The 27,463-nt window shown below is 44.1% G+C and overlaps 1 protein-coding gene across 1 annotated transcript in view; it reads right to left on the reverse strand.

Moving 5' to 3' along the window:
- The window catches only part of LOC124559675, a 766,753-nt gene that overhangs the window by 54,216 nt on the left and 685,074 nt on the right, over nt 1–27,463 (reverse strand). The window contains exon 6 of the mRNA XM_047130913.1: nt 12,144–12,595. Coding sequence (XP_046986869.1) covers nt 12,144–12,595 — 452 coding nt within the window. The remainder of the gene's footprint in view (nt 1–12,143; nt 12,596–27,463) is intronic.

Genomic DNA, 27,463 nt, shown 5'->3' on the forward strand with positions numbered 1-27,463 from the left:
CCTTCCTGGCAGTCAAATCTTCGGAGAAGCGTCCGGTGCTAGCAGAAGACATCGGCGCTGCAAGAAAGCAGAACCAGCATTCTTCAACAAGTAAGTCCACGGAAGCCGGATAGAGAGAGCTTAACATTACACCGGGCCACCGCACCATCACCTACACTTCTCTTTCTCTGTCCGTCTCTTCATCCTTCCCTCGTATCTCCTGAACTATATACGGTACAATGATATAATTTTGCAGGTACATTCAGCACCATTTCAGGAAACTTTCTGCTTAGTGTGTTGCGAATAAAGTTAGTAGCAAACAAGTAATAAATGTAAACGTCATGATGTCATGTCTGATGTGACAGCTTTACTGTATGAAAAGCGAAACTGTAGTAAGCGAAAAAATATTTTCCTTTCATCATTATGTGTGGGCTGTCAGCGACAAAAAGTTCCGTAAGTTTGAAATTATGTGTAGAGTTTGTTGCAAGTAACTAAGTGCTCTCGTTCTCTAATAATGGTTAGTGCGCACAGTAGCTATATACTTATGCAACGTGTATATAATGCAACAAATACTGTGGAAGTATATAAGAAACATACTGAAGATTGTATAACCTACCTTCTTACGAAATTCCATCGAATTCGGTTCAGCGGGTTCGTAATAACAAATTTAAATTTCAGGCAGGCTGCGAAAGTTTTCATGCATCTCAGTCTTAGTGACGTCATGTATCCTGAACTATCGTACATAGATATAATTTTAAAAGTACATTCTGTGGTCTATGTGAACACTGTCCGCAAAATGTGTCGCGAATACACCCCTTTGACAGGTAGGTAGTTCTTACACCCACAACTATTCTTCTCAAACAGCAAGTGGTATGTGTCCCAGTCTGATTGGAATCGGTCCAGTGGTTTCGGAGGAAATGTGGAACAAAGACACATACATACAATTTCATAATACGGATGAATGTCTTTTTTTTGTGATCCGTTTTAGATGAACTAAAGCCTATACGGTGCCCCAAACTATGCTCAAGTTACCTGCGAAAACCCCATGAAAATTTGTCTAGTAGTTTTGGGAACGATCACGTTCAAAGACAGACATGACGGTTTTATAGATTTATTATTAGTATATGCTTGAGTGTGCTACATAACTAACTGCTTCTTCTTCTTATTATTTTCTTAGGTACTACAAGAGCCTTACACACCTCGATAATTTGCCTCCTCACAATTGTGCTTTCCATTTTTTCCCTCCATCCTCAGATTTTCATTTTGCTAACTTCAGCCCGCACGTGATACATCCGTCTTTCTCTTGGTCGGGCCAACCTTCTGGCCGAATACAGTCTTCTTTTCAATACGGTTTTGGGCAAGCTGTCATTTGCTATCCTCCCCACGTATCCTAAACAGCCCATTCTCTGAAAACTAACAAACTGCTTAATACCTTTATAGAGGCAGATCCATCGAAGAGCGGTGCAGTTCGTTACGGAGTATGGTCGGTGTGAAAGAATTGGGGAAATGTTAAATAAACTCCAGTGGCATATGCTGCAAAAGAGCCGTTGTACATCACTGTTTACCACTGAAATTCCGAGCGAGAGCGTTACGGTAAGAGTCGGGCTACATATTACTTCGTTCCATATATGTCGCGCAATGACCACTACTACAAAACCTGAGAAAATTAATGCTATTGCTTAGGTTTACCGACAATCATTCTTGCCACGAGTCATTAGCTGCTGAAACAGGCAAAGTTAGGGAAGGTCAAGTTCCGCTGTCCGGCCATAGATGGGCCAATCGGGGCCAACCGACCACAGTATGATCCTCTGCCAATGGCGTCTTCGGGAGGGGTATGGGGTCACTACACCGCTTTCCAGGTCTTTGTCGGGTTTTTTGATTTGCATCCGCTACTAATCAGTCGAATAGCTCCTCAGCTAGCGTCACGAAAAAGACGAATGAATTGCGTACCAGTCCTATTACAAAAAAAAAGAACAAATCCCTAGCAGTATCGGTAATCCAACCCGCTTTCCCCGCATGGCAGTCAGCCGCTCTGACCGCTCAGCTATGCAGGCGGACTCACGAATGGAACAGGGAAGTACACTCCGCCACACTCTGAATGGTTGCTTATGGATTATACATGTAGATGTAGATATCGTTCTCTCGAGTAAGTTATTGTACTTCACGATTATATCTCACTGTCCAGTCCTCTGCCTCTCTCGCAGGCCCATAGCTTTTTCGCAGCGTTTTTGTTTGAGCCTAAAATTTTTACGTCCGCTTCTGTCCTCGTTCACATTACTGATACATAGGTAGCAACTGGTAATACAAGGCAATAAGTATACCTTTAGTTTCTGGTTCTTGTAATAATAGTCTTCTTAGACATCTGTAAGATCGCAAAATCGACTCCGTGTCCCGCTCGCAACCTTTCTCCACTATGTTGTCTCGTACTGTTATCGCTGGTTAAAACGACATAGAGATACAGCAGTGGAAGCAGCATACATCATCAAAAACTTTTGATAGACATGAGGTGTTCTGCTGGCCTTAAGAGTTTGATATCACAACAAACATACAGCATATGAGTTACTATCTAGAAAAAAATTACTGCTGGGGTGAAATCCCCTAGCAGCTTTTTTGGGTAGAGTGAACACATAAAGGATGATACGTGAAATTACACTGGAACCTTGAGAGCAGTTTCTGTTCAACCTGGTACAAATCTGATCAACTGTACGTTAACTGAAGAAAACAGATGAGCCAAGATCACTAAGAAAAACATTTTATTGGATGACTGGTTTCGATATAGTTATTCTGCCATCATCGGATCTTAATGCTTTTGAATTTTTACAACGTAAGATCGGATGATTACAGCACAGCTCTGTCGAAACCAGTCATCCAATAAAATGCTTTTAAATGGTCTTCGCTTGTAAAGCTTTATTCAGTTACCGTACATTGCAGATCGCTCCCCCAAATTGAATATGTCAGGAATATATAATGACCTAGTGTCTGAAATAAGAAAAATATTTGAGGGAGCAGTTTAAAGCATCACTAGCAGCGTAAGGAGTAAGCGGCTGTGGGAAGGAAGTGATATATTACAAATAACCAAAAACTACCAATTTTAGTGGTGAATACCGTCGTAGTTAGGCTTCCTAGTACCAATTCCAAAGACTTTAAACCTCTAGAGCTTTGATGGGGACGGTGGTTGAGAAGGACATGGCATAATAAAAAATAGTCGAAAACACAGATTATTAGTTTCGAATCCATAGCATTCGGGATTTCAGGAGTGAATGGTGAAAGTGTAGATAACAACTGACCCACAGGGGTTGTTGGTTGGTTGGGTTTGAGAGACAGGAACCAAACTACAGGGTCATCAGTCCATCTTTCCACAGTGAAAAAGTCGCGGGATAAAACAATTCCCCAAAAACAGTGGAAAGTAAAAAAAGGAGAAAAACTAATTGGGAAAAACACGGATAGAAAAAACGAAAGAGGCAAGACAAAAGGAGAGAACGTGCAATAGAGTATATGGCTCAGGCTGGCCGATTGCAAAAAGAAAAAAGAATGACCTAGTCACTCGGCAACACATTAAAAACTCCAGCCTCAAAAAATAAGAAAAAGACATACACCAAGGCGAAGAAACAGCAAACAAGAGTGAGGAAGAATTAAAATGGAGGGAGGGTGGAGGTCTGGGAGAGAAGGCTTCATGCCCACCCTTAGATTGTGTGAAAAAAAAAGACCTCACGAATAAAACGTAAAACTATATCAACAGTCGAGGCATTGTCTCCCAACCCCACTGGCAGTGTAATGGGAAGGTTAAAAGTCCGCCGCAGAGCGGCTAAAATTGGGCAGTCCAACAAGATGTGGACGACAGTCAAGTGGGAACAGAAGCAACACCTAAGTGAGTCCTCGTGATGGAAGACATGACCATGAATCAGCCAAGTATGGCAGAGACGTTATAGAACAATGGAGTCCCGGTGATGATTCTCATGGATGACTGCCACATATTCGTTGTCCCCTTGATAGCATGTAGTTCATTTGGTGTACTGACAGTGCACCATTCAGTATCTCAAATCCTGAAAACTTTATGGCGTGAGACCGACAAGAGATCAGTCTCTGGCGGGCCGATCGCCAAAGTTGATTCACTGGTAGCCTGTTTGGCCAGCCTGTGAGCAAGTTTATTGGCCGGTATCTCGACATGTCCTAGGCGTCGAAGTGAAGGACACTGAACGGCCCCCGTTTCTGAGGCATAAGGAAACTTTTGGACAGTCATTACCAAAGGATGGCGAGGGAAGCACTGGTTGAGGGACTGGAGCTGCTTAAGGGAGTCACTACAGATGACGAAAGACTCATCTGCATAGGAGCAGATGTGCTGAAGAGCGCGAGTGAAATTATTGCAGCCATCTGGCAAGGAATGCTGTTCATTATGTCCTGCATGAGCATAAGCGAAGCCAACGTGACCATCGACCATTGAGCCTTCGGTGTAGAATACTTCTGAACCCTGGAACACACCGAGAAAGGAGCCAACACAACCGCTGGTTCACCATACGATTGAGCAACTTTCACAGAACGTTAGTGAGGCTGATAGGATGATAGCTATCCACATCTAGCGGGTTCTTACCAGGCTTCTAGCACTGGAACGATGATACTTTGTCGCCACTGCGGCGAGCATTCGCTATCGCTCCAGATGCGGTTGAAGACAGCAAGGAGGTGGCGCTGGTAATCCACTGACAGATGTTTAATCATTTAGGACTAAATGCGGTCTGGTCCAGAGGATGTGTTAGGATAATCAGCAAGAGCAATGAGAAATTCTCCCTCACTGAAGGGAGCATTATATGGCTCAGGGTGCAAAGATAGGTGTTGTCATTCCACCCAATGTTTTAGGAGGGAATTGCAAGTATCCTTTGCGTATTTTCACTGAATATTGTCCTACGGTACTATCCCCTAGTGCAAAGGAGCTAAAATAAAGTATTTATTCTACAGACGTGTACAGTGAGGATATTGCGTACAGCTGACAGGCGACCGTCTTACAGCAGTTTCTTCGAGGACGCGAGATTCTTACATTTGTTATTAATATATTTGCTCGCTAAATGGTATTTGTAGTTAATAATATGAGTGAACTTAGGATAAGCTGTGAAATTTATAACAACAATATCAGCAGAAGAATAAAGTTCATATAGGATACATATTCGTGCCAAGGGTTTAGCAAGTAATTTCAAATGTTGGTGGATAACTCATTTGACAGGTTGCTAGTGGAGATCAGACTGGATACTGCAAAACTTCAAATATTCAAAACACAATTGAAAGTGTATTTTGCTAGGTATTGCTTTCATTTATTTATCGTAGTCTTTCGACTAGATGATGTAATTTCTTGTCAACACCAATGTTCACCTTAAACTTTCGTTCATTTTATCATCAAATAACTTTGCTGAGTGAAATTACATACTATTTTGGGAAGAACTAGCAGCTAAGTAGTAAAAGAGGGGAGCAGTGCATTTTTTCATTTTTTTCTTAAGTAAGTTCCTTTTGTACAGATGTTGAGGGTTTTAGGTAGTGCCTTAAAAGACAATGTGGGGATAGGAATGCATATTCCACACAAAGACGCTACAGAGCTTCGGAGTTACAGAACCAGTCCCAATCCGTGCCACTAGACCACCCCTTCGGAAGCACACGTGAGTTTGATACGTTGACGCCACTGTTCTCAGTCTCTGCAGTGTCGCGAGGCCCACGCGAAAGACAGGCCGTGGCGCGTACGTCACAGCACGTGACATTGCAGGTCTTACGATTGCCAGCAGCCGTCCTCAGCGGGATGCGAGTAACTATTTCAGGCGAGTTTAATAGTTCTGGACTGCTTGTTTGAATTCATGCAATAGCACAGGACAATTTTAAGACCTTTCATGGATACCTTTTCAATTGCGTATTGATTTCCCGTGGGCCCTGCACGGAGATGAACGTTCGCGAAGTTTGGCAGACAAGCCAATTAGTGCGACGTCACAAGTTCGTTGTAGGGCCCGTGTTTCTCGTTGGCTACGACAGTGTTGTGGCATACGTAGACCCGGTCGGCACTGTCAGGCCCATGGCGTGTAGTTTTGCTTGCAATCCGCCAGCGTTCGAAGTCGAGTTTACTGCCGAGAACAGGCGATGAGCTCTGTAATTTCGACTCTTCACAACTTCATTGAACGGCCTTTCCTTCGATTTGTTACTCAAGACATTCTTCACAAACCATGGAAGTCTACAGCATCTTTTGTTACATACTATATTTCGGCATTATGTGCCAAGGTTAGCACCTTTTTTTATGTAACTAGGTTCCTGCCACTCTCTGCCTATGAGTCGCTTGGCAGAGGTGGCGTATGCTCCCTCTGGCGAAACTGATATATTGCGGCTCGAGGACGGCGTGCTGTGAGCCGGAGCCGAGTTCAGAGCTGTTGACGGTCGAATAGGCGAGGCAACGGCCCGCAGCAGCCGAGGCAGCCACCTGTGTTATCTGCAAGGGTACACTCTAGTCGTTTTCGTTCTCGCCGAAGTTGAATATGAAGATCTGACTGAGAATTCAGACAGTTTAATGTAAATCCTGCAGAAGCCCGTCGCAGGCTGTGTTCCAAAAACTAACAGCTTAGAGAAGGAAGCGGTGACTCTCTGTGCAGGACCTGCCCATCATTTTTCAGGTCAATGCTCGGGAGCATATGACGGAAGTTGTGACTGATTTGTTCGATCGATGTAGCTGCGAAGTACTGTGTCACCCGTTAGGCTCCTCGGAGCGAATTCAACTGGATTCCTAAACTGGAAGAAACATTTCATGGCATTTGATTCAGAACTGTTACAGAGATTCGTGGGCCAACATACCGCTCCACTCTCACTATCATCTGGCGTTACTATGGGTGTCCTACGACTTCCACAACGCTGGCAAAGGGTTATACGCAGTGTTGGTCACTATTCTGAAGGAGAGTAGAACTTCGAAACACTCATTCATTTTGTACAACTTGTAAATAAGTAGTTGCCACTACTAAAGTTCCAGACCCTGTATTTTAAAAATGCCCTGGTTTTTAAGTACGTTTATTTAATAGTTGTTACGATACTTTTAAATTTTTAAGATTTTCATTGGAATTGTTTGTGACCTTGTTTCTATAGTTGCTGATGCGTTTGATGTTGTTTCTGTTTACCAAAGTTTTGTAGCATAAATGTAAGAGCTTAAACTGTTAGCTACTTGAGCTCAAGTTAAATTTACAGACGGAAAAGTGCTTTGCTGAGCTGCTCTAAGAATGGCTGTTCAAGTTTTTTTTTTACATGTTGCGGGACTCAAAATTTTTTATTTAAATAAACTACAGTTTTTTTTTCAATTTGCAACTCAAATCAGTCAATGGGTCCCAGCCTTTCACCAAAGTGCTCAGTATCACCACAGTATGTGTGTGGAAATTAAATAGTGAAGAAGTACTTGCCTCAAATATTTATGTGACTAGATCAGCTCTAGTTGTAATTTGTTACTAGCATGCTTTATATAACCTGGCTCCATAGCTGAGGTTGCTATCGCACGCCTCTGCAGTAGCGCTCGACTCGGAGATGAGCCATTTAGAATCCTGCTGGTGGAACGTTTTCACTTCCAGTATTTGGCAAACAAGGGGAATAGAGGCGATAGCGTGAAGTTCGTGTTTATTCGTCTTTGCGCCAATGACCTGGATTGAAATCGACACCTCTCCACAGCGTCTCGTAAAGTGAAGGCATCTGACGCTGTTGATGGCGATCTGTCAGTCGGATGGGGACGTTTAGCTTGGTGTCCCCCAGGGTGCTATTCGAGAGAAGTAGGCTGTGTGCTGACACCATGTTTCACCCTCTCCCTTTCCTTCACGTACAACACAGACTCCAAATTGCATTGTACAAGCACTAATCACAGTCATCCAACCGACACAGATACACACTTGACATGTCGGAGGAAGGCATCGGCGAACCATCTCCACTGGGACCTTGCCAAGACCGGTGATTCCGGGGTTTTCCTCTGTCCTGCGTTAATTTGGAGAGTTCTCTGACGTTTTGATACTTTTCATAAGCAGAACTTGGCTCTTTCCATGCCCCTGAAGTGTCTGTCACAGAAAATATGGAACGTGATGTTAGAAATTAACATAATATTGATTCAACCACATTTCGAGAAACGGCATCTCATCATCTGGCTAAACATAAGAAGCTGACAAACGCTAGGCACTGAAATGTTGTACTAAACACTATCAGTTTTAAAACCCTTAATTCGTGAAATGTGGTCTCTCAGATCACGCGAAAATTTTCTAACTCGCTCTCCAAGGTGAGTTGCGTCGGAGTACCTGTTATACTCGCCGTGTGGCACAGTGAACTTTCGTGAAGGATGACGGGATGGAATCAATCGACGATCCACATACAGCAGGGAGGGAATGAGCTCAGTTGTCAGGTTGCCCACGAGAGAACGTCCCGAATGGGGCCGATCTTGAATAACATCCCTGCCATCCCGAAACACTTTCATCCTCGACAGTGTACGACTTGACTATTCTCCGTCGCCACACACTCCGTGCAGTCCCTGAAAACATTGTTGTGCCCTCCGACAATGTGCACTTCAATCTTCATCCATGCATGCATGTACACGCTGCGACTCACTCAAACATGGCCGTCGCCACTCGCTGCACTACTTCAACTGACCTTCTGTTATTAGCTACAGACAGTGCGTAGCGTATGCCATTGGATGCATATCCTTCATGTTACGTCGTGTTGCCACTACTTTTTATCCAACCCTACTACTCAAAAGAATTAGTTCAAATGAAATGTGTTCTGGGTGCTGATGACCACAAATGAAGATATCAACATTTAGTATCAATTTTGCTTTCTCTTTGCACTTATCACGTGTAACTTTTATGCGCAAGTTTAAACCCTGTTATTTTGTTTTATGTGTAAATTTATTTGCTATACAGATATTATAGTTTTTAGAATGTAAAATTCTCGTCCCTAACACTCCACTTATGTGACTATTTAAAAATTCCACACAGAAATATGTGATTTCCTATAATAAAAAGTAAAATGCTGCAGGATTTATTAGTACTATAAAAAACAATGAGCAATTGAAAAACTCTCAAATAATTGTAAAAATAAATTTCTGTCACTTTAATTAAAAATTCTTGTGATTTTTACCTTAAATCTCGGTTTAAATATAGGGATACCACAGATCCCACCTCGTACTATATGTTACAGAAAAGCCACACTGGCAAGTCCGATGTTTTAATGTCCAACGTTTATCAGCTTTCAGTGTGTGGAGATTCTCGTTTATTTAATCTAAGGATGAAAATTTTCTTCTCGAAGAGTGTCGTCTGGCATGTGATTCATCACTAAGTGAGTATGATTAAGAAAACATTTAATATTAAACTAACTACTTCAGAAGCAGGAAATCACTCTCAGTTATAATGGAAAAAACCTAAACGATGTATGAAAGAATGGAGGCTACAGCAGAGAAGCAGCGGCGTGGTTGCAAGCAAGTAAAGCAATTCAGTTTAAGATAATTCTCATCTATTGTTCCGTCTCAGTTGCACATTTTTAATTAGACTACATGTATCGATCAGTCTGGATCACCTTCAGATCAGGGGCGGGCAGGAATCCTGCACGCGTGCGGTGCACTTGCACGTGTGCAGTTAACAGGTATTCTGCGTGTACACAGGGCAAGCTGACCACCCACTTCTCTCCCTCCCCACCATGCGGTCTCTCCGCTCCTTCCTCTGTAATGCGTTTTGTTTCCTAGCTTGCTTTATTGAATGAAGGAATAAGGCTAGTAGGAGTGCTTGAAAGAACTCATGGTTTGAAAGAGTACCTATTACCTACGATACGTTTTATTTAATTATCACAGGTGGAGTTTACAACACGTTTAATGTCTGGAATAAACATACAGACAAACGCAAACAGTTACGTAAATTTTCATCACTGATGTTTGCTCTCAAACGAGAGCAGAAAACAGAAAAAAATCTCTCACAAACGTATGTCGAGCCAAACAGTGACATTATCTTCGCGGCTTCACGATGGAGACGAGGAAACTCTTGCTGTGGAAAGTCGTGATAAAAGTCTTGCCAAAAGGAACTTGTTTCTCAGACGAGAATTACACTGTAGATCTACTAACTCCATTTGGAAATTGGGATGAATATCATCGACAGAAACAGCAAATGGTCTCGAGAATCATTCAAAAGCTTGGAATAAATATCGTATATCCCCAAATAGCTGTAGAAATACCTCTTTTATTGCACTAAGTACGGAAACATATTCTTTGCAATTCTGTTCTCGCACAGTAGACAGAATGCGTTCCCTGACGAGAGCTGTCGTTCCCACAGCTCAAGCTTGCTAGTGAAAGCTTGCACTTTTCAACCATTTCACAAATTAGCTGATTTTCTCCTTGCAAAATCGTGTTCAATGCATTCATGTGTCCGGTAATATCCACTAAAAATGCAAGGTCGGCAACCCACTCTGGATCTTCTAACTTGGGGTCGTACCTTCCTTTGTCCTTTAAAAACTGATTTATTGGTATTCTCAGCTCAAAAAATCTTTTGAGTACATTACCGTGGCTAAGCCAGCGGCCTTCACTGTGGTATGGTATGTCACTGTACCCGTCCCCAGTTTCAGCTAAATATGTGTGAAACTGTCTATGTGTAAGCCCGTGGGACCTCAGACAATGAACTGCCCGAATAACCACTTGCACGACGTCCCCCAGTTTTGCTGCTTTTGTTCACCTTTACTCACCCGTCTTATAGTAGGTCCAACGGTTCATAATTTCATGTCGTCAATAATGTACTGTACTTCTTGGTGCAAAATGCAGTGGACGCTGCACAATGATTCTTCTGCACGCTCTAGTTTTTTTCTTAGTAATCCAACAAACCCCATTTGTTCCCCATTCATTGCAGGTGTTCCGTCTGTTGTCGCTGACACCAAACGTTCCCTGTTTAAGCCATCTGAACTGACAGCTTCTTCAACGGCTTTTAGGAGTCCGCGCCGGTGGTCGTGCTTTTTAAAGATATGATATCTAAAAAAATCCTCTGTTATGTGCTGAACAGTGTACAGGCCGCGGACATAAATCACTAATTGCGTGGTGTCTGAAATATCTGTGGACTCGTCAAGTGCGATGGAAAATGCAATAAACTCCTGCACTGCACTCCTTAATTGACGGCAAACGTCACCTGCCATGGCACTTATACGACGACTTACAGTCCGCCGAGAAAGAGTGATAGCTCGAAACCAATTTGCATTCAATGGGCAAAGTAAATCAGCCGCCATTGATTCACTCCTTTATAAAACTCACCTTCAGCAAATGGTTTTCCATCTCTCGCTATATTAAGCGCAATCTTATAACTTGAACGTACCGCTGGGCTATCATTGTTGTCCTGAAAAATTGAAAACAGTGCTCCATAAAATGTTAAATCCACTAGATGAGAGACATGACGAAAGAAAGTCGCAGATCTTTCGTGACAACAGCAAGTTACGTCAGATTCATCTAGTATCGTCAGATCGCTCTGCTTAAGCTCAGTCAATTACCCCATCCGCTCAGAATCCGACAATAAATTGTTCTCGGCTTTGTGAAAATCATTATAATGGTGTACAATACTAAACTTCGCTGATCAGCAAGAATACTGTCACATATTAAACATTTCGAATTTTCACGTTTTTGCACAAAGAAAAAATGATTCTCCCATTTCTTTTTAAAAGATAGCAGATCTCCACTTCTATGTTTCCTTGATTCACTCTGCATTTTCTGGTTCTTGAAATACAACGTTCACTATGTAGTGGTTGCTTCGCATCAACGTCCGCAACTTAGCCTGGTACTACACTGCCGCAACCTGCCGGCTGTCGCCACTGCCCCGGTCGACGATTGCACGCGAGCAGCACACGTGCAGCGCTGTGCGCTCATGAGCCGCGTGCAACGTTTGCCCGCCCCTGCCTTCAGATCTAAATAATTGCGTCGGCAACCCGTCTTGTCTACTCAGAGGCACGTATCAGAGTGCTGTACTGTGATATATGGTTCTGACTTGACAAGATGGATTGCTGACGCAACTTCTTAGATTAGAAGATGATCCAGACTGATCGAAACATGTAACATAATTAAAAATGTGCAGCAGAGATGGAACCATAAATGAGAATAATCTAGAGTAGTATCTATACAGTTGCTGAATCTCTCGAGACGATTATGTTGCCTATAGTGTGGCGCAACTCACGTAGCGGCCGCGGCGTCGTTGGCGCGCCGCGGCAGCGTGGCGTCGCTGCCGCTGGAGGACTCTAGCGGGCGCTGGGCGCGGGCCTGCGCCGGCGGCTGCTGCTGGGGCCCGGAGACGCCGGCCAGGCTGCCGCGGCCCGCCGACGAGGAGGAGGCGCTCGAGCTGAGCGAGCTGCCCGCCAGCCAGGGGTTGGTGCGGATGCGGTTGCGCTGCCGCGGGGACGGCGCCGCGCTCGTCGCGGGCGGCGACGAGTACTCGTCGGGCAGCGCGTAGCTGGCGCGCGCCGGCGGCTGCGGCTGCGCCTGCCCGTCGGCCGGCGGCTGCCCGGGCGGCACTGGCACAGGCACGGGCAGCGGCACGCGCCGGCACTCGTCGTAGGACTCGGTGCGCCGGTGGCTGGGCACCACGGCCGCGCCCTCTGACACCTGCACACCGGACACTGTGCGGAGCCGCTGCCGGGGGGTAGCACAGTGTGAAGCTACGACACCATCCCTACCCTCGCCACTCTTGTTCACCTTTACTCAACCGTCTTATAGTAGGTCCAACGGTTCATAATTTCATGTCGTCAATAATGTACTGTAATTTGTAAGGTGCAACTCTTTATAACATAAATTAAAGCAGTTATTTTTCAAGCGAATCAAGGCATTTTCTTAGAATTTCTTATTTTGGATTACGTCAGTTGTCGTCTTAACCATCACTTCGAAGATGTTCCAGGAAAAAGAACACTAGAAAGGGTATTCCTGGCCAAGAGACATCTACTAGAATTGGACACAGCTCTTAATTTGAAGTAGAAATTTCTGTGAATGTAAGTATGGAGCACAGCATTGTATGGTAGTGAAACATGGAATGTGGGAAAACTGGAACAGAAGAGAATCGAGGCATTTGAGATGTGGTGCTACAGAAGCATGTTGGAAATTGGGTGGACTGATAGGGTAAGGAATGATGATGTCCTCGGCAGAATCAGCGAGGAAAGGAATTTATGGAAAATGCTGACAAGAAGAAGGTTCAAAATGGCTCTGAACACTATGGGACTTAACATCTGAGGTCATCAGTCCCCTAGAACTTAGAACTACCTAAACCTAACTAACCTGAGGACACCACACACATCCATGCCCGAGGCAGGATGCAAACCTGCGACCGTAGCAGTCGCGCGGTTCCGGACTGAAGCACCTAGAACCGCTCAGCCACCGCGGCCGGCCCAAGAAGAAGGGACAGGGTGATTGGACATCTGTTAAGACATTATGAAATAACTTCCACAGTACTAGAGGAAGCTGTAGAAGGTAAAAACTGTAGAGGAACAACGAATAGATCGAGCAAATAATTGGGGTTAGGTTGCAATTGCTATTCTGAGATGGAAAGGTTTGCACAGGAGAGAAATTCTTGGCATGGGGCATCGTGCAAGTCATGACTAAAAAAACCGAATTGTACCGTTATAAATTCACATTTGTTTCAGCGATTAGCACAGAAACACGAAACACAATAAAAAAATCTTTTAGAAGTGGACATTCCACAGCTTCATTTCGTTTTTATTTTATTGATTTATCTTTTGTTATTTTGGTGTTTGTGACTAGAGACGGGGAGTAGCGGGGAGGGGCTGTACACTAATTCCCATATAGTCAGCCTACTATAGTACACTATGGGTACGATGTTATGGTGGGTGGTGTTTCATGCCCAAGGTCATGAGGCTGACAGAGCACCACCCGAAGGCATTAGTGGAATAGCATTACAATGTTAAACAGTTCAGGCAGCCAGTGTGAGCTGGGCTGGTGGTAGCGAACCGCTATGGAATGTCCCAGTCAGCGTTCGACATGCAGGGGGCGGCGTGTCAGCTCAGTGGCCATAGCGTCTTCAGGGCAATAACCTTGCCTGCATTACTACTCATCCATGTTCAGTGCTGCTACAACCATCTTCCACGACACGATGCTCAGGATATCTGTGACTCCCTGTAGACTGTACACATGGAAGGCATCTAACAGGTCTGCTCAGAGTCTGTGAAGTCGTGTAGAAAAGTGCTGTGACTTCCCATCAAGAAATAGAACCTGGCACCATCAAAGTATGCGATAGAAACGGAGGTGGGTAGCAGCAGTGGCTCGCCCGCAAGTTGACAGATCACGATATGCTCCCAGGTCCTGCTGGTTAGGCTTCCAGACAGCCTGCCAGATGGTGACAGCCGTGACTTCCTCTCAGTATTGTCTTGCTAGTTGCTACTGTCACTAATAGCTACCACGTCCTACCATGCAGCACTTTTTGTTCCATAGAAGACTGTAGGAGATGGATGAGCAGAGAGTCGACCAGCTTCAAACCGAACAGAACTCCGCCAGAACAGAAGTAATATTTATAAATGATGAACTCATGTGCTCTACTACTGCGAGGTGGCAATCACATTATTCGTCCTAGTTTTCTCGTTTGATCAGCTCTCTTGGTCGGTTCAGGATTTCACAACTTCACCTATCTGATGCTCTTTTTCGTCATGTCATTACACTGAATAGTTACTCTTGTGTCCTACTAAGGCATTCTTGCACAGTCACTATTGTGTCAATATCTCTGTATCACCATTTGTCATTTTGCTACATGATTACGCTGATGCTCAGCCCATTGATGGTGTTGCAAAAGCTTCCATGTTTGCTACAATCCTATCCGCTAACCTTCCTCGTTGGAATTCTGCCCGGCTATTCATCTGTTCGCTCTGCCTCTGGCATTGCTGGGGAAGAATTTTGAAACTCTTATGGTTGCATCAAGTATACTCTTCTGTTGTGTAACACTGCCATCAACCAAGACAACAGACTGGTAACTAACTGGCTGAAGGGAAGATTGATGGCTTGAGAACAGGACTGCGACCCCAAAACAAGTCACAGTGAAAGAAAGGCAACTAAATAAAATAAAAACAAAGTGTAGCTGTGGAACGTCTGCTTCCTAAACCAATTCTTTGCCAGCTGTGGACCTGATGGCAAGATTCTCCTTCGATAGTAATGGGCAAGATCACGAAAAACAAAAACACAGATCAAATCAAAAGTGTTCTTTTAAGCCGGAACATCTTCGAAATGCCGGCCGGAGTGGCCGAGCGGTTCTAGGCGTTACAGTCTGGAACCGCGCGACCGTTACGGTCGCAGATTCGAATCCTGCCTCGGGCATGGATGTGTGTGATGTCCTTAGGTTAGTTAGGTTTAAGTAGTTCTAAGTTCTAGGGGACTGATGACCTTAGAAGTTAAGTCCCATAGTGCTCACAGCCATTTGAACCATTTGAACCATCTTCGAAATGGCCGCGATGTCCAGGGCGCCATGTAACGGATTGAGCGGCCCCTCCCGCCGAAAGTTCGAGTCCTTCCTCGGGCATAGGCGTGTGTGTTGTTCTTAGCATAAGTTAGTTTAAGTAATATGTAAGTCTAGGGGCCGATGACCTAGGCGGTTTGGTCCATTAGGAATTCACACACATTTTTTCTTCGAAATGAAGGTGAAGACACACAACTCAACGCTTTATCCAGAATAAGAAATTCTAATGTAATCCACTGATGCCTCATGATGAAGTTTTAAGACCTCGAAATGCATCATGGAAAAAATAACAGATAGTTATTCTGAGATATAACCTATCACATCACTTCAGAAAAACACTTTGTTCAAACAAAGTTAGCTGTAACTTTTCATTCAACATTCCGAGAGCCCAATCGTATTGTGCACTAAACCGTCCAAGGAGAAAGAGATAACTAAAACTAACATAAAATGGGATGCAGTTTCTTTCTTGTATTTGATAATGATTCAAGGTTCCTCACCCAGTCCGATCGATACACACGTGCGGTCGATACTCGGGTTATGTGTCCCTCGAGCTGACGCACGATCCCGTGGAGGGCGCAGCCAGAATGTGAGGTTGACGTGGCTGTGGCTGCTGATGCGAGACCACTGGCAAATACTGTGTCGTCCTCTAATCAGTCACTCTCTCGTTTAGTCTACGAAGCCTTTGTCTACGCTCTACACTCTAATACATCGCCCGGATAACGACACAGGTCCCGCCACGGAAGATAATGACGTTGTCCAGTCAAAGAGGTTATTGGGCATGACAGATGTGGATAGGCAGCGCTCCTGGAAAATCACCTGGTCCAACCAGCTAGTGACCAGAATGCCTTTATAAACAGCACTTGGGAACTCCACAGTCATATGGTTTCCCGAGAGAAGACTGTACATCTTATACCCATGAGATACTATTGCCTGCTACTAGACTGGATGACAGATTTCTGAACGACTTTGCGAGGACGTGCGGACTTTCTGATTTCATTCCTCTGCCATCAAGTTTCCTTTTTACATGCACGAGTAATTTTCTTCTTCTTTTTCTTCCTTCCTAGCTTCTCAACGCTATCTAGAAAATTAAATTTTTTCCTGCTTCCTTGTTTAACTCTGAACTTCTTAGTCAACGTATCGCAGAAAACATGTTTAAAGCGTAACACCTTAATAATGTATTTCCACGAAACCCAATGTCCGTTATGGTCATTGCGAACCACAATTACATTATCTTATCCTTCCCAAATAAACGGGTACAATTCCTTTTCGAAAGCACCAGCGTCAACAGTGCTCATTACATACCTTTATTTTAACGAAGAGCAATAACATAATTTGCAAAAATTGACAATTTTCAAGGAGATAAAATACGCAATCACTGTTTTTAAAACAGATTTAATTAAATGTCTTGACTGAATCAATTTCTTAAAATGAGCGGTTTCGGTTCAACATGAATCATCCTCAGATCTGAATGTATCGATTACAAGACTAACACGTCCAGATAGCAGCAAAATGTGTACGTTACGTCAGACAGTTAAAAAAAAAGTTATGTGAATTTTGCCACTAGCTGGACGCGTTGCACTTGTCGCCTATACAGTCAGGTCTGAGGACTGTTCATGTTATAGCAAAACGCAAAACCGGTCATTTAAAAAAATTAATCGCGTAATATATTTTGAGTAATAGAATGTTTATTATCGAGGGATGCATACTGAGATTCATGTACCCACATGGTGTCCGCCACGTATCCACACCCCTATGTGTGTGTTCGCTAAAAGAGTTCAGAAATGCTGACCACGTAGTAAACCTGCTTTCCGTATTCAACGTCGGCTTTCGCCGATGATGATGCTCTCTAATCCCATACAAGGTTCTGGTGACAGCAATAGTGACATACTAGTAGGATCTACAGTGAGGTGACGAAAGTAATGGGATGGTGATATGCACATATACGGATGGCGGTAGTGTCGCGTACACATTGTATAAAAGGACAGTGCATTGGCGGAATTGTCATTTGTTCTCAGGTGATCCATGTGAAAAAGTTTCCAACGTGATTACGGCCGCACGACGGAAATTAACAGACATTGTACGCAGAATGGTAATTGGAGCTAGACGCATGGACCGTTCCATTTCAGAAATCGTTAGAGAATTCAATATTCCGAGGTCCACAGTGTCAAGAGTGTGCTGAGAATACCAAATTTTAGCATTGCCTCTCACTACGGACAACGCAGTGGCCGACGGCCTTAACTTAACGACCGAGAGCAGCGGCGTTTGAGTAGACCTGTCACCGGTTAGCGCTAACAGGCAAGCAACATTGCGTGAAATAACCGTACAAATCAATGTGGGACGTACGACGAACATATCCATTATGACAATGTGACGAAATTTGGCGTTAATGGTCTATGGCTGCAGACGACCGGTGTGTGTGCCTTTGCTAACAGCAACACATCGCCCGCAACGCCTTTCCTGGGCTAGTGACCATATCTGTTGGTCCTTAGACGACTGGAAAACCTTGGCCTGGTCAGATGAGTTCCGATGTCACTTGGTGAAAGCTGGTGGTTGAGTTCGAATATGACGCAGATCCCACGAAGCCATGGACCCAAGTTGTCAAAAGTTAGTGGTGGCCCCATAATGGTATGGGCCGTGTTTATATGAAATGGACTCGGTCATCTGGTACAACTGAACCTATCGTTGACTGGAAATGGTTCTGTTCGACTACATCGGGACCATTTGCAGCCATTCATGTGCTTCAGGTTCCCAAACAACGATGGAATTTTTTATCGATGACAATGCGCCATATCACTGGTCCATAATTGTTCGCGATTGGTTTGAAGAACATTCTGGTCAATTCGTGCAAATGATTTGGCCACCCAGATCGCCCAGCATGAATCTTATCGAACATTTATGAGACATAATCGATAGGTCAGTTCGTACACAAAATCCTGCACCGACAACACTTTCGTAATTATAGACTATAGAGCCAACAGGGTTCAATATTTCTGCAGGGGACTTTCAAAGACTTGTTGAGTCCATGCTACGTCGAGTTTCTGCATTACGTCGTTCAAAAGGAGGTCCGACACGATACTGGGAGATACCCCATTACTTCTGCCACCTCAGTGTACACTGGGAAAGATGAATTAAACTTACGGATGTTATACATACGTTCTTTTGTTGGCCGACGATGCTGCACAGAGGCATGTAAGATAATCTAACAAAAAATAAGGCAGAACACATCACAATAATACAGTGTAACACCGCCTACAACCTCGATAATGGACTAAGAGAGACCGAAAGTTTCTTTTAAGTATGCCATATGCAGCTGAAAGCACTCACTTATAGTTACATCTGGTATTGCTACCAAACAGCGGGATGAAAACTGCCACGTTTGACTAGCTGTTCTAAATAGGTCCAGAGACTCTGTATGGAATTATATTTAGTGGGCAAGTCAAGTTCCATGAATGTTCATCAAATCAGGAACGTAAACATGCAGCCATGGAACACGGGTGTTGTCCTCGGCTAAGACGGAAGTGTCCACAGAACGCTGTAGCTGAAGGAAGGGCATCAATTGGTCAGCGAGTATCTTGAAGTAAATATTCTGGAAAATTTTCACGGCTACCTGAATGATTGGACAAAGTCAAACTACGAAAATAACCCCAAAATGTCACAGGACCACTCCTAGCCTGAACTACGCCCACCTTACCCTGCGAGCTAAACGCTTCATTGAGACATCGGTGCACTCGACGCACTGCGTCGTTTGGAAAATGAGGACAAATCGCAACTCTTCGAATCACGCTTCACGCGTCCGGACAGCTGTTACTCGATTCCGGTGTTGTTTTGTCCACTGGATACGTGAAGCTTCATGTACCACTGTGACCAATGGCCTTTCCTGGGGTGCCAGACTTCAGTTGTCCATTGGACAGAGGTACAGGGGTTAGACAAAAATATGGAAACACCAAAAACACATTACCATGTAGAAAAACCGCTGGCATTCAAAATACCTTCCAATCGTCTCGGAATGGATAAATACAGGCGTTGCACGGTTCTCAAGGGGATTCATCCTCGTGCTCACGAAACTAGGCCTGGACGACACGAGCTATGTCAACAGGGGTCTCTGTCCTCTTGGAACTCAGCAAAATCACTGGGGAACAATCATATTCCACGGGCTGGACCTGATCAACCAAAATGGTCATACAATCCTCAGCAGTAAAGCGACCTTGCCAAGCAACCATGGAATACGACGATATGGATGCGCAATCATCATCGAAACCCTGCCATGTTCCATTCAACGGCAGTAAACTCATCCACAACCTGAAAACAGTGTGAAACAATACTAGTACGACCAAATGTCATTTTTTCACTGCTACGTAGTCCAGTTTTTATGCTGCGGCAAACTTTTTCTGTAATATGGAAATGAGCGTTTGGTGTCATTGGCCGGGAGGCCCCTGGCGGGGCAGGTCCGGCCGCCTTGGTGCAGGTCTTCTTACATTCGACGTCACATTGGGCGGCCTGCGTGCCGGATGGGGATGAAATTATGATGTAGACAGCACAACACCCAGTCCCTGAGCGGACAAAATCCCCGACCCAGCCGCGAATCGAACCCGGGCCCGTAGGACGGCAATCCGTCACGCTGACCACTCAGCTATCGGGGCGAACACTTTTTCCTGTTACGTGCATTTGCTTCACTGATGAATGATCCCGACATTACAGCTCATCCTGCAATTTCCAGTTTATAGACCTTCATCCATGTTGTTTTGGTGCTGATAGGGTTCACGAGTGGGACACTCGGTTCTTCAATGACCGCCTCTCACTGTCACACAACATACACTTTCATCCGTGTTGTGACTTAGCCGTTAATGTTTTCACTCTTTTTCTGTATGCGGTATGAATCTGTGATACGATATCTCTTGAAACACCAAATACTTCTGCTCCATTGCTTACGGGAGTATCCGCCATACGTGCACCAACAATGTGTCCACGTTCCAACCCACTTGGCTCTGACATAATTCACTCACGACTACAGAGAACATTGTTCTGAGTACGACTGACACATGCAACATATAGGGCGCATCGCACAGGTACCGTTCATGGTCAAATGCAATAGCGTGGTCAGAAGGTCTCTGTAGCATATGCGTTTACGTTGAAGCATGCATTTCTCGCGCAGTTTCCATACTTTCGGCCAACTCCTCGATCTTCATAATGTTCCATGGGAAACTAGTTGAGATGAGAATACACTAACAGCAATAATTGCAGTCGGGTTTGAAATCGATTCTCAGTGACATAGTATGCAATTCGTATATGATATTTTTAAGTTGACTGCGTGTGGTACTCTAGTCCTTGTAACAATACTTTACAGTCCGTGTTGATGCACCGGCAAATGGAGGAACCTCATACACGGTGTAGTCATGGGGACGTCCAGATACGGTAGTTGCTTTCTGCCATTCATTCACGTCCCCAAGTCAACCCATGTTACCGCGATGATTTAGCGGTAAAGGGTCATAAGACGGCCTGCTAGCAGTTATACACCAACTACAGTGCTCCAAAGCGACCTGTATCGACTGTGCACTGTCATGGGATATATCCTAATATCCCGTCAGACCTCCTCTTGCCCAGCGTAGTGCAGCAGTTCGGCATAGCATGCACTCAACAAGTCGTTGGAAGTCCCCCGCAGAAATACTGAGCAAGGCTGCGAAAGTGTTGCCTCTGCAGGATTTTGTGCACGAACTGACCCATTGAATATGTCCATAAACGTTCGACGGGACTCATGTCGGGCGATTGGGTGGCCAAATCATTCGCTCGAATTGTGCAGATTGTTCTTCAGACCAATGCGAACACCTATAGCTGAGTGAGGTGGCGCACTGCCACCGATAAAAATTCTATCACTGTTTGGGAACTTGAAATCCATGAATGGCTTAACATAACCATTTCCAGACAACGATCAGTTCAGCTGGACAAGAGGACCCAGTTCATTTCATGCAAACATAATCCACACCATTATAGAGCCACCACCAGATTGCACAATGCCTTGTTAATAACTTGGGTCCATGACTTCATGGGGTCTGCGTCACACTCGAACTCAACCATCAACTCTTACCAACTGAAATCCCGACTCATCTGACCCTGCCACGGTTTCCCAGTAGTCTAGGGCCCAACCGATATGGTCACTAGCCACGAGAGGTGCTGCAGGCGATGTGCGCTGCTAGGAAAGGCACTCGCGTCGAACGGCTGTTGCCAAAGCCCGTTAACGCCAAAAAAATATGTTCAAATATGTGTGAAATCTTATGGGACTTAACTGCTAAGGTCATCAATCCCTAAGCTTACACTCTACTTAACCTAAATTATCCTAAGGACAAATACACAAAACCATACCCGAGGGAGGACTCGAACCTCCGCCGGGACCAGTCGCACAGTCCATGACTGCAGCGCCCCAGACCGCTCGGCTAATCCCGTGCGGCCGTTAACGCCAAATTTCGCCGCATTGCCCTAACGGATCGCACATCGTACGTCCTACATTGAATTCTACGGTTATGTCACGCAGTGTTCCTTGTCTGTTAGTACAGACAACTCTACGCAGTCACTGCTGCTGTCGGTCCCTAAGTGAAGGCAGTCGGCCACTGCGTTTTTGGTGGTGAGAGGTAATGTCTGAAATTCTCGGCACACTTTTGACACTGGGTATTTCGGAGTACTGAATTCCCTAACGATTTCCAAAATGGAATGTCCCACGCGTCGAGCTCCAACTACCATACCGCGGTGAATGTCTAGTGTATTAATTCCTGTCGTCAGGCCTTAATCACGTCGGAGACCTTTCCACATAAATCACATGAGAAGTAATGACAGCACCACCATTGTACCACCCTTTTATACCTTGCGTACCTGATACTACCGCAATCTGTATACATGTATATCGCTATCCCATTACTTCCAGCTCAGTGAAGGCCTATTTTCTCTTAAGAGTCGTATTTTATGCGGTGAGCTTGTTTGTTACGTTGTTGTTGTTGTTGTTGTTGTTGTGGTCTTCAGTCCTGAGACTGGTTTGATGCAGCTCTCCATGCTACTCTACCCTGTGCAAGCTTCTTCATCACCCAGTACCTACTGCAAAAAATGGCTCTGAGCACTATGGGAATTAACATCTATGGTCATCAGTCCCCTAGAACTTAGAACTACTTAAACCTAACTAACCTAAGGAAAGCACACAACACCCAGTCATCACGAGGCAGAGAAAATCCCTGACCCCGCCGGGAATCGAACGCGGGAACCCGGGCGTGGGAAGCGAGAACGCTACCGCACGACCACGAGCTGCGGACAGTACCTACTGCAGCCTACATCATTCTGAATCTGCTTACTGTATTCATCTCTTGGTCTCCCTCTTCGATTTTTACCCTCCACGCTTCCCTCCAATACTAAATTGGTGATCCCTCGATGTCTCAGAACATGTCCTACCAACCGATCCCTTCTTCTAGTCAAGTTGTGCCACAAGCTCCCCTTCTCCCCAATTCTCTTCAATACCTCCTCATTAGTTATGTGCTCTTCCCATCTAATCTTCATCATTCTTTTGTGCACCACATTTCGAAAGCTTCTATTCTCTTCTTGTCTAAACTATTTATCGTCCACGTTTCACTTCCATACATGGCTAGACTCCACACAAATACTTTCATCTACATGCTCTTCCATTTCCATAATATTGTCTTCAAGTACATCGGTCTTGTGTAGACCCTCTATATACTCCTTCCACCTTTCTGCTTTCCCTTCTTTGCTTAGAACTGGGTTTCCATCAAAGCTCTTGATATTCATGCAAGTGGTTCTCCTTTCTCCAAAGGTCTCTTTAATTTTCCTGTCGACAGTATCTATCTTACACCTAGTGAGATAAGCCTCTACATCCTTACATTTGTCCCCTAGCCATCCCTGCTTAGCCATTTTGCACTTCCTGTCGATCTCATTTTTGAGACGTTTGTATTCCTTTTTGCCTGCTTCGTTTACTGCATTTTTATATTTTCTGCATTCATCAATTAAATTTAATATTTCTTCTGTTACCCAAGGGTTTCTACTAGCCCTCGTCTTTTTACCTATTTGATCCTCTGCAGCCTTCACTATTTCATCCCTCAAAGCTACCCATTCTTCTTCTACTGTATTTCTTTCCCCCATTCCTGTCGATTGTTCCCTTATGCTCTCCCTGAAACCCTGTACAACCTCTGGTTCTTTCAGTTTATCCAGGTCCATCTGCTTAAATTCCCACCTTTTTGCAGTTTCTCCAGTTTTAATCTACAGTTCATAACCAATAGATTGAGGTTAGAGTCCACATCTGCCCCTGAAAATGTCTTACAATTTAAAACCTGGTTCCTAAATCTCTGTTTTACCATTATATAATCTATCTGATATCTTCTTTGTTACGTTAGACTGTGAAATAATTCGCCTGAGTAACTGGACAGGAGGGATTAGAGCCCCTGCTTAACAGACTTTGCTGGTCAAACTGCCGTCTTCCTTCTTTCGTCGCTCGTTCCGGAGCGTCGCGGTGGCTGCTGCGTCGCGTGTTCGGCTCGCAGGACTTCGCGTGCCACCGCCAGCGGGCGCCCCGCCCCGCACACCGCCCGTGCTTTACGTAACTCGATTAGAAAACAGATTGCTCGTAATTGCTGCAATATATTTCTGCTGTCCGGGAATGACGGCTATCGGTCTGCCGTCGTTCGTTGTAGCCGTCCGACACTGAAAGATGCCCATACCGCAAAACCCGTTGTTTGCCTTTCGAACACACGGCAGCCAGAAATAGCGCAAAGTAGTTGCGAAACGGAGCCTTCATTATAACGGTTACGTCACGTGACTGGGACGTCATCGTGCAGCTGTCAACTTGTCTAGGACCACTCCAGTGCATAAAATGGATCGTTTAGTGATAACCTGTGACATTTTCAGTTTGGAGTCGTGGTTATTTGAACAGATGCACCCTACCAATGTGTGTTTTTGTGGAAGACATGGACAATAGGTAATTGTACCATTCGTTATATAACTGTGCAAACAAATAACGTCTACTGTTGAACGAGAACATTGGAAACTAAGTGGTGTGATGTTATAAAAGAAGATGTCATCCTCAAATGCATTAGTGTTAATTGTAGTACTTTTTTTGATTATCGTACGTTCTAATTCTTGTGAGATTCCAACTCTGCAAACAATAGAAACACCCAGAAAGAAGTCTACCGTAACGACACGCTAAGGTTCGTACTTCGGACACCCAAAGTCGTTTTTAGATCATAGCCTCACTACTGTTTATATGATGTACTTTTAGCTGTATGTATTCATTGACTTCCAACAGTGGGTTTAGGCTCCTGCCAACTGCTTCCATCAAACTTCCCTTCTCACCTTAGCTAGCTCCTATTGAGCGTCCTTTAACTCCCTCTGTATCTGAGTGAGCAGAAGAACAATGATTGTATCCGGCGAACATCGCGCATCGCGGTATCAACCTAAAAAATTCGTGGGAAAAGTCCGTATATCACGGCCTAACCTGTGTCTTAAAAACTACACATTCAAGGTATGTCGAAGAAGTAGCACTTTCTGAAATACGTCCGGATTACGTTTACGGAGCAGAAGCGTCGCATTTGTCAGATTACTGACTCGTTTCCGGCAGGAGAGTAGTTTAAACTACCGTCCGAATGTTCAGGTTTAGAATGTCTACGGTTTCGCAAAATCGAATGACACGAATTCCTTTGATAACAGCACGGCCTATTTTCTTCCAATGTCTTATCGCATCACCAGTTTGTCTTCTGTTTATAATGACCACGTTGTCGACGGGATGTTAAACCATACAAGTATTTCCTAGCTTTTCTTTCCGATTATATTTGTGCGGCGACTAACACAGGATGTGACAGACTGTAAAATTTCTCAAATTACTTTACGTTTAAAGAGGCAGGATGCAAGAACGCTTCCTTCACGGATATTTCAGACATTAGTTTAGATGTACTGATTTCACATTAATCATATCGAGATTACACTGCAGTGAGGAAAATACTGTTATGTACATTGTTCTGTGGTAAAAGCGGATACTGAGCTGAGTTAGGGAGACAAGTGGAAGACCAGTCGTCAAGAGATACGCCGCTTTAAGACGAATAAGGAACGACACAGGTGAAGCCCAACGTCGAAGCCAGAGGATTTTTTAACCAAACAGCCCACGAATTGCTACAAAACGATTGAAATGAGAGGAGAAAATGGAGGACAAACTGTTTTACAATGACGGTGCGTACAGTTATTTACGACGGAACGCCAAATTTGACAATAAAATATCACAATTTGAATAAAATATAATCCGATAATTGGATTGAGTAGGAAAGAAAAACTAGAACCAGAAATAGGGCTCACATAATGGAGGACGTAACTGCATATTGCAATACTGCATATTTCTAAAAAAGAATCAAAATAGCGGTAAGGAGTTAAACTGTTGTCGCCATACTGAAACCAACCAGCCTCACACGAATCAGGTTCCATATCACTATTATTTCGAATTTATTCATACAACCGACAGAATGAAGCATCATGAAAACCTTATACTGGAAAGAAAAAAATAACACTGTAAAATAAAGACTCGGGCCTTTAAATACTCATTTGAAGAATGGAACACAGGGTCAAGGTACTCAAAGGGATTCAGTTCGAAACAAATCCATCTAAATAGAGGTAGATATATAAGAAACAGCGAAGTCTATACAAAAGAGATACGATGAAAATTCGGAGTTGAAGCTCTGCCACAGTCCGAAATATTCTGCGCAGAACTGCACTTTAATGTCCAAAAGTTTACCCGACGCCGCTCTGGAAATGTGTGAGATGCATACGTAATCGACCTCAGTGGGTCAGCTTTCGCGTTATCCCCTTCTACAGTGGAATATACACGCACTGTTACAGAGGAACACACCTAAACCAGTGAAATTTAACATACAGGATTTGAGAGCATAAAAACGGAAAAGAATGAACGCTTGGCAGAGATACCACCACAAATGAAATATAACATGATAATTCCGCCGAGTCTTCGATTTTCACCTGCCGAACGTCGTTAGAAAATGATTGGGTTGCGGTAAAAAAATAATTTCTGCTGTACTCCGTACAGTACTATGGAAATACCCAACTACAGTTTCTGTGCCGAACATCCATGACTCCTTACACTTATGAATCAGGCACATTCCTACCAAAGAATTCGTATATGGTGTAGGAGGAGTCATCAAGATCCTTATAAAAACGTAATGATTCCACGCGAGAGACAGTTTTCCATTGGCACATTACTCAACGCATGAATCTAATTACTTTCCTTTTGCGCTGAGAAGGCGCGTGCGTAAGTGAGAAGATACCAAAAACAGTTGTCGCGCAGAACATTACTGATTGAAATAGATAATATCACTGATTTTTAAGTAACCGAGTTTCTGTTATTCTCATAATGACCCAATTGTTTTAATCGAGCCACTATATGTCAATTGCACTTCACCGTTTTCGAGTTTCTGAATTACACTTTTATGGCAACGCCAGGGCCAGTCAAAAAACGTGCGTTGTTTTTTTTTCATTGTGCATTGCGTTACTTTATTTAACTTGTGGCGAGGCGTTTGAACCCATAGTTAATCGCTATCCGACCAATCAGTATCTATACCTGCGCATATACTCTGCGCGCCACCTTACGATTTGTGGCAGAGGGAAATTCGTCTAAAATTTCCATTCCCCCCACTTACCTGTTACTGTCGTGAATCATTCACGGAAACTAATCCTTCGTATGAGCTCGAATCTCTCTAATTTTATCTCCACTTTAACAGTAAACCACAAAGTGTTCAGATCGGCTCTGTTGCTGCGTCTGTCCCTGGAGTTCGTTGAACACGACTCCTTCACGTTTATTAAATGAATCTGCGGCGAAACGCAGTGGTCTTCCTCAGATTTTCTCTGTTTCTGCTACCAGTCCTATCTGATAATTAGTGAAAGTAAGTTCACTATATTATGCTCCTCATTTAAATTTCTGAACACCATTATCGGTTACTTTCCGCAGTCTGTTTTGTCGCAACATAGGTTACAAACATAGCACAGCTACAACCTAAACTATATGAGGCTCG

The sequence above is a fragment of the Schistocerca americana genome, chromosome 1 (assembly GCF_021461395.2).
Source record: "Schistocerca americana isolate TAMUIC-IGC-003095 chromosome 1, iqSchAmer2.1, whole genome shotgun sequence".
Lineage (NCBI taxonomy): Eukaryota > Metazoa > Arthropoda > Insecta > Orthoptera > Acrididae > Schistocerca > Schistocerca americana.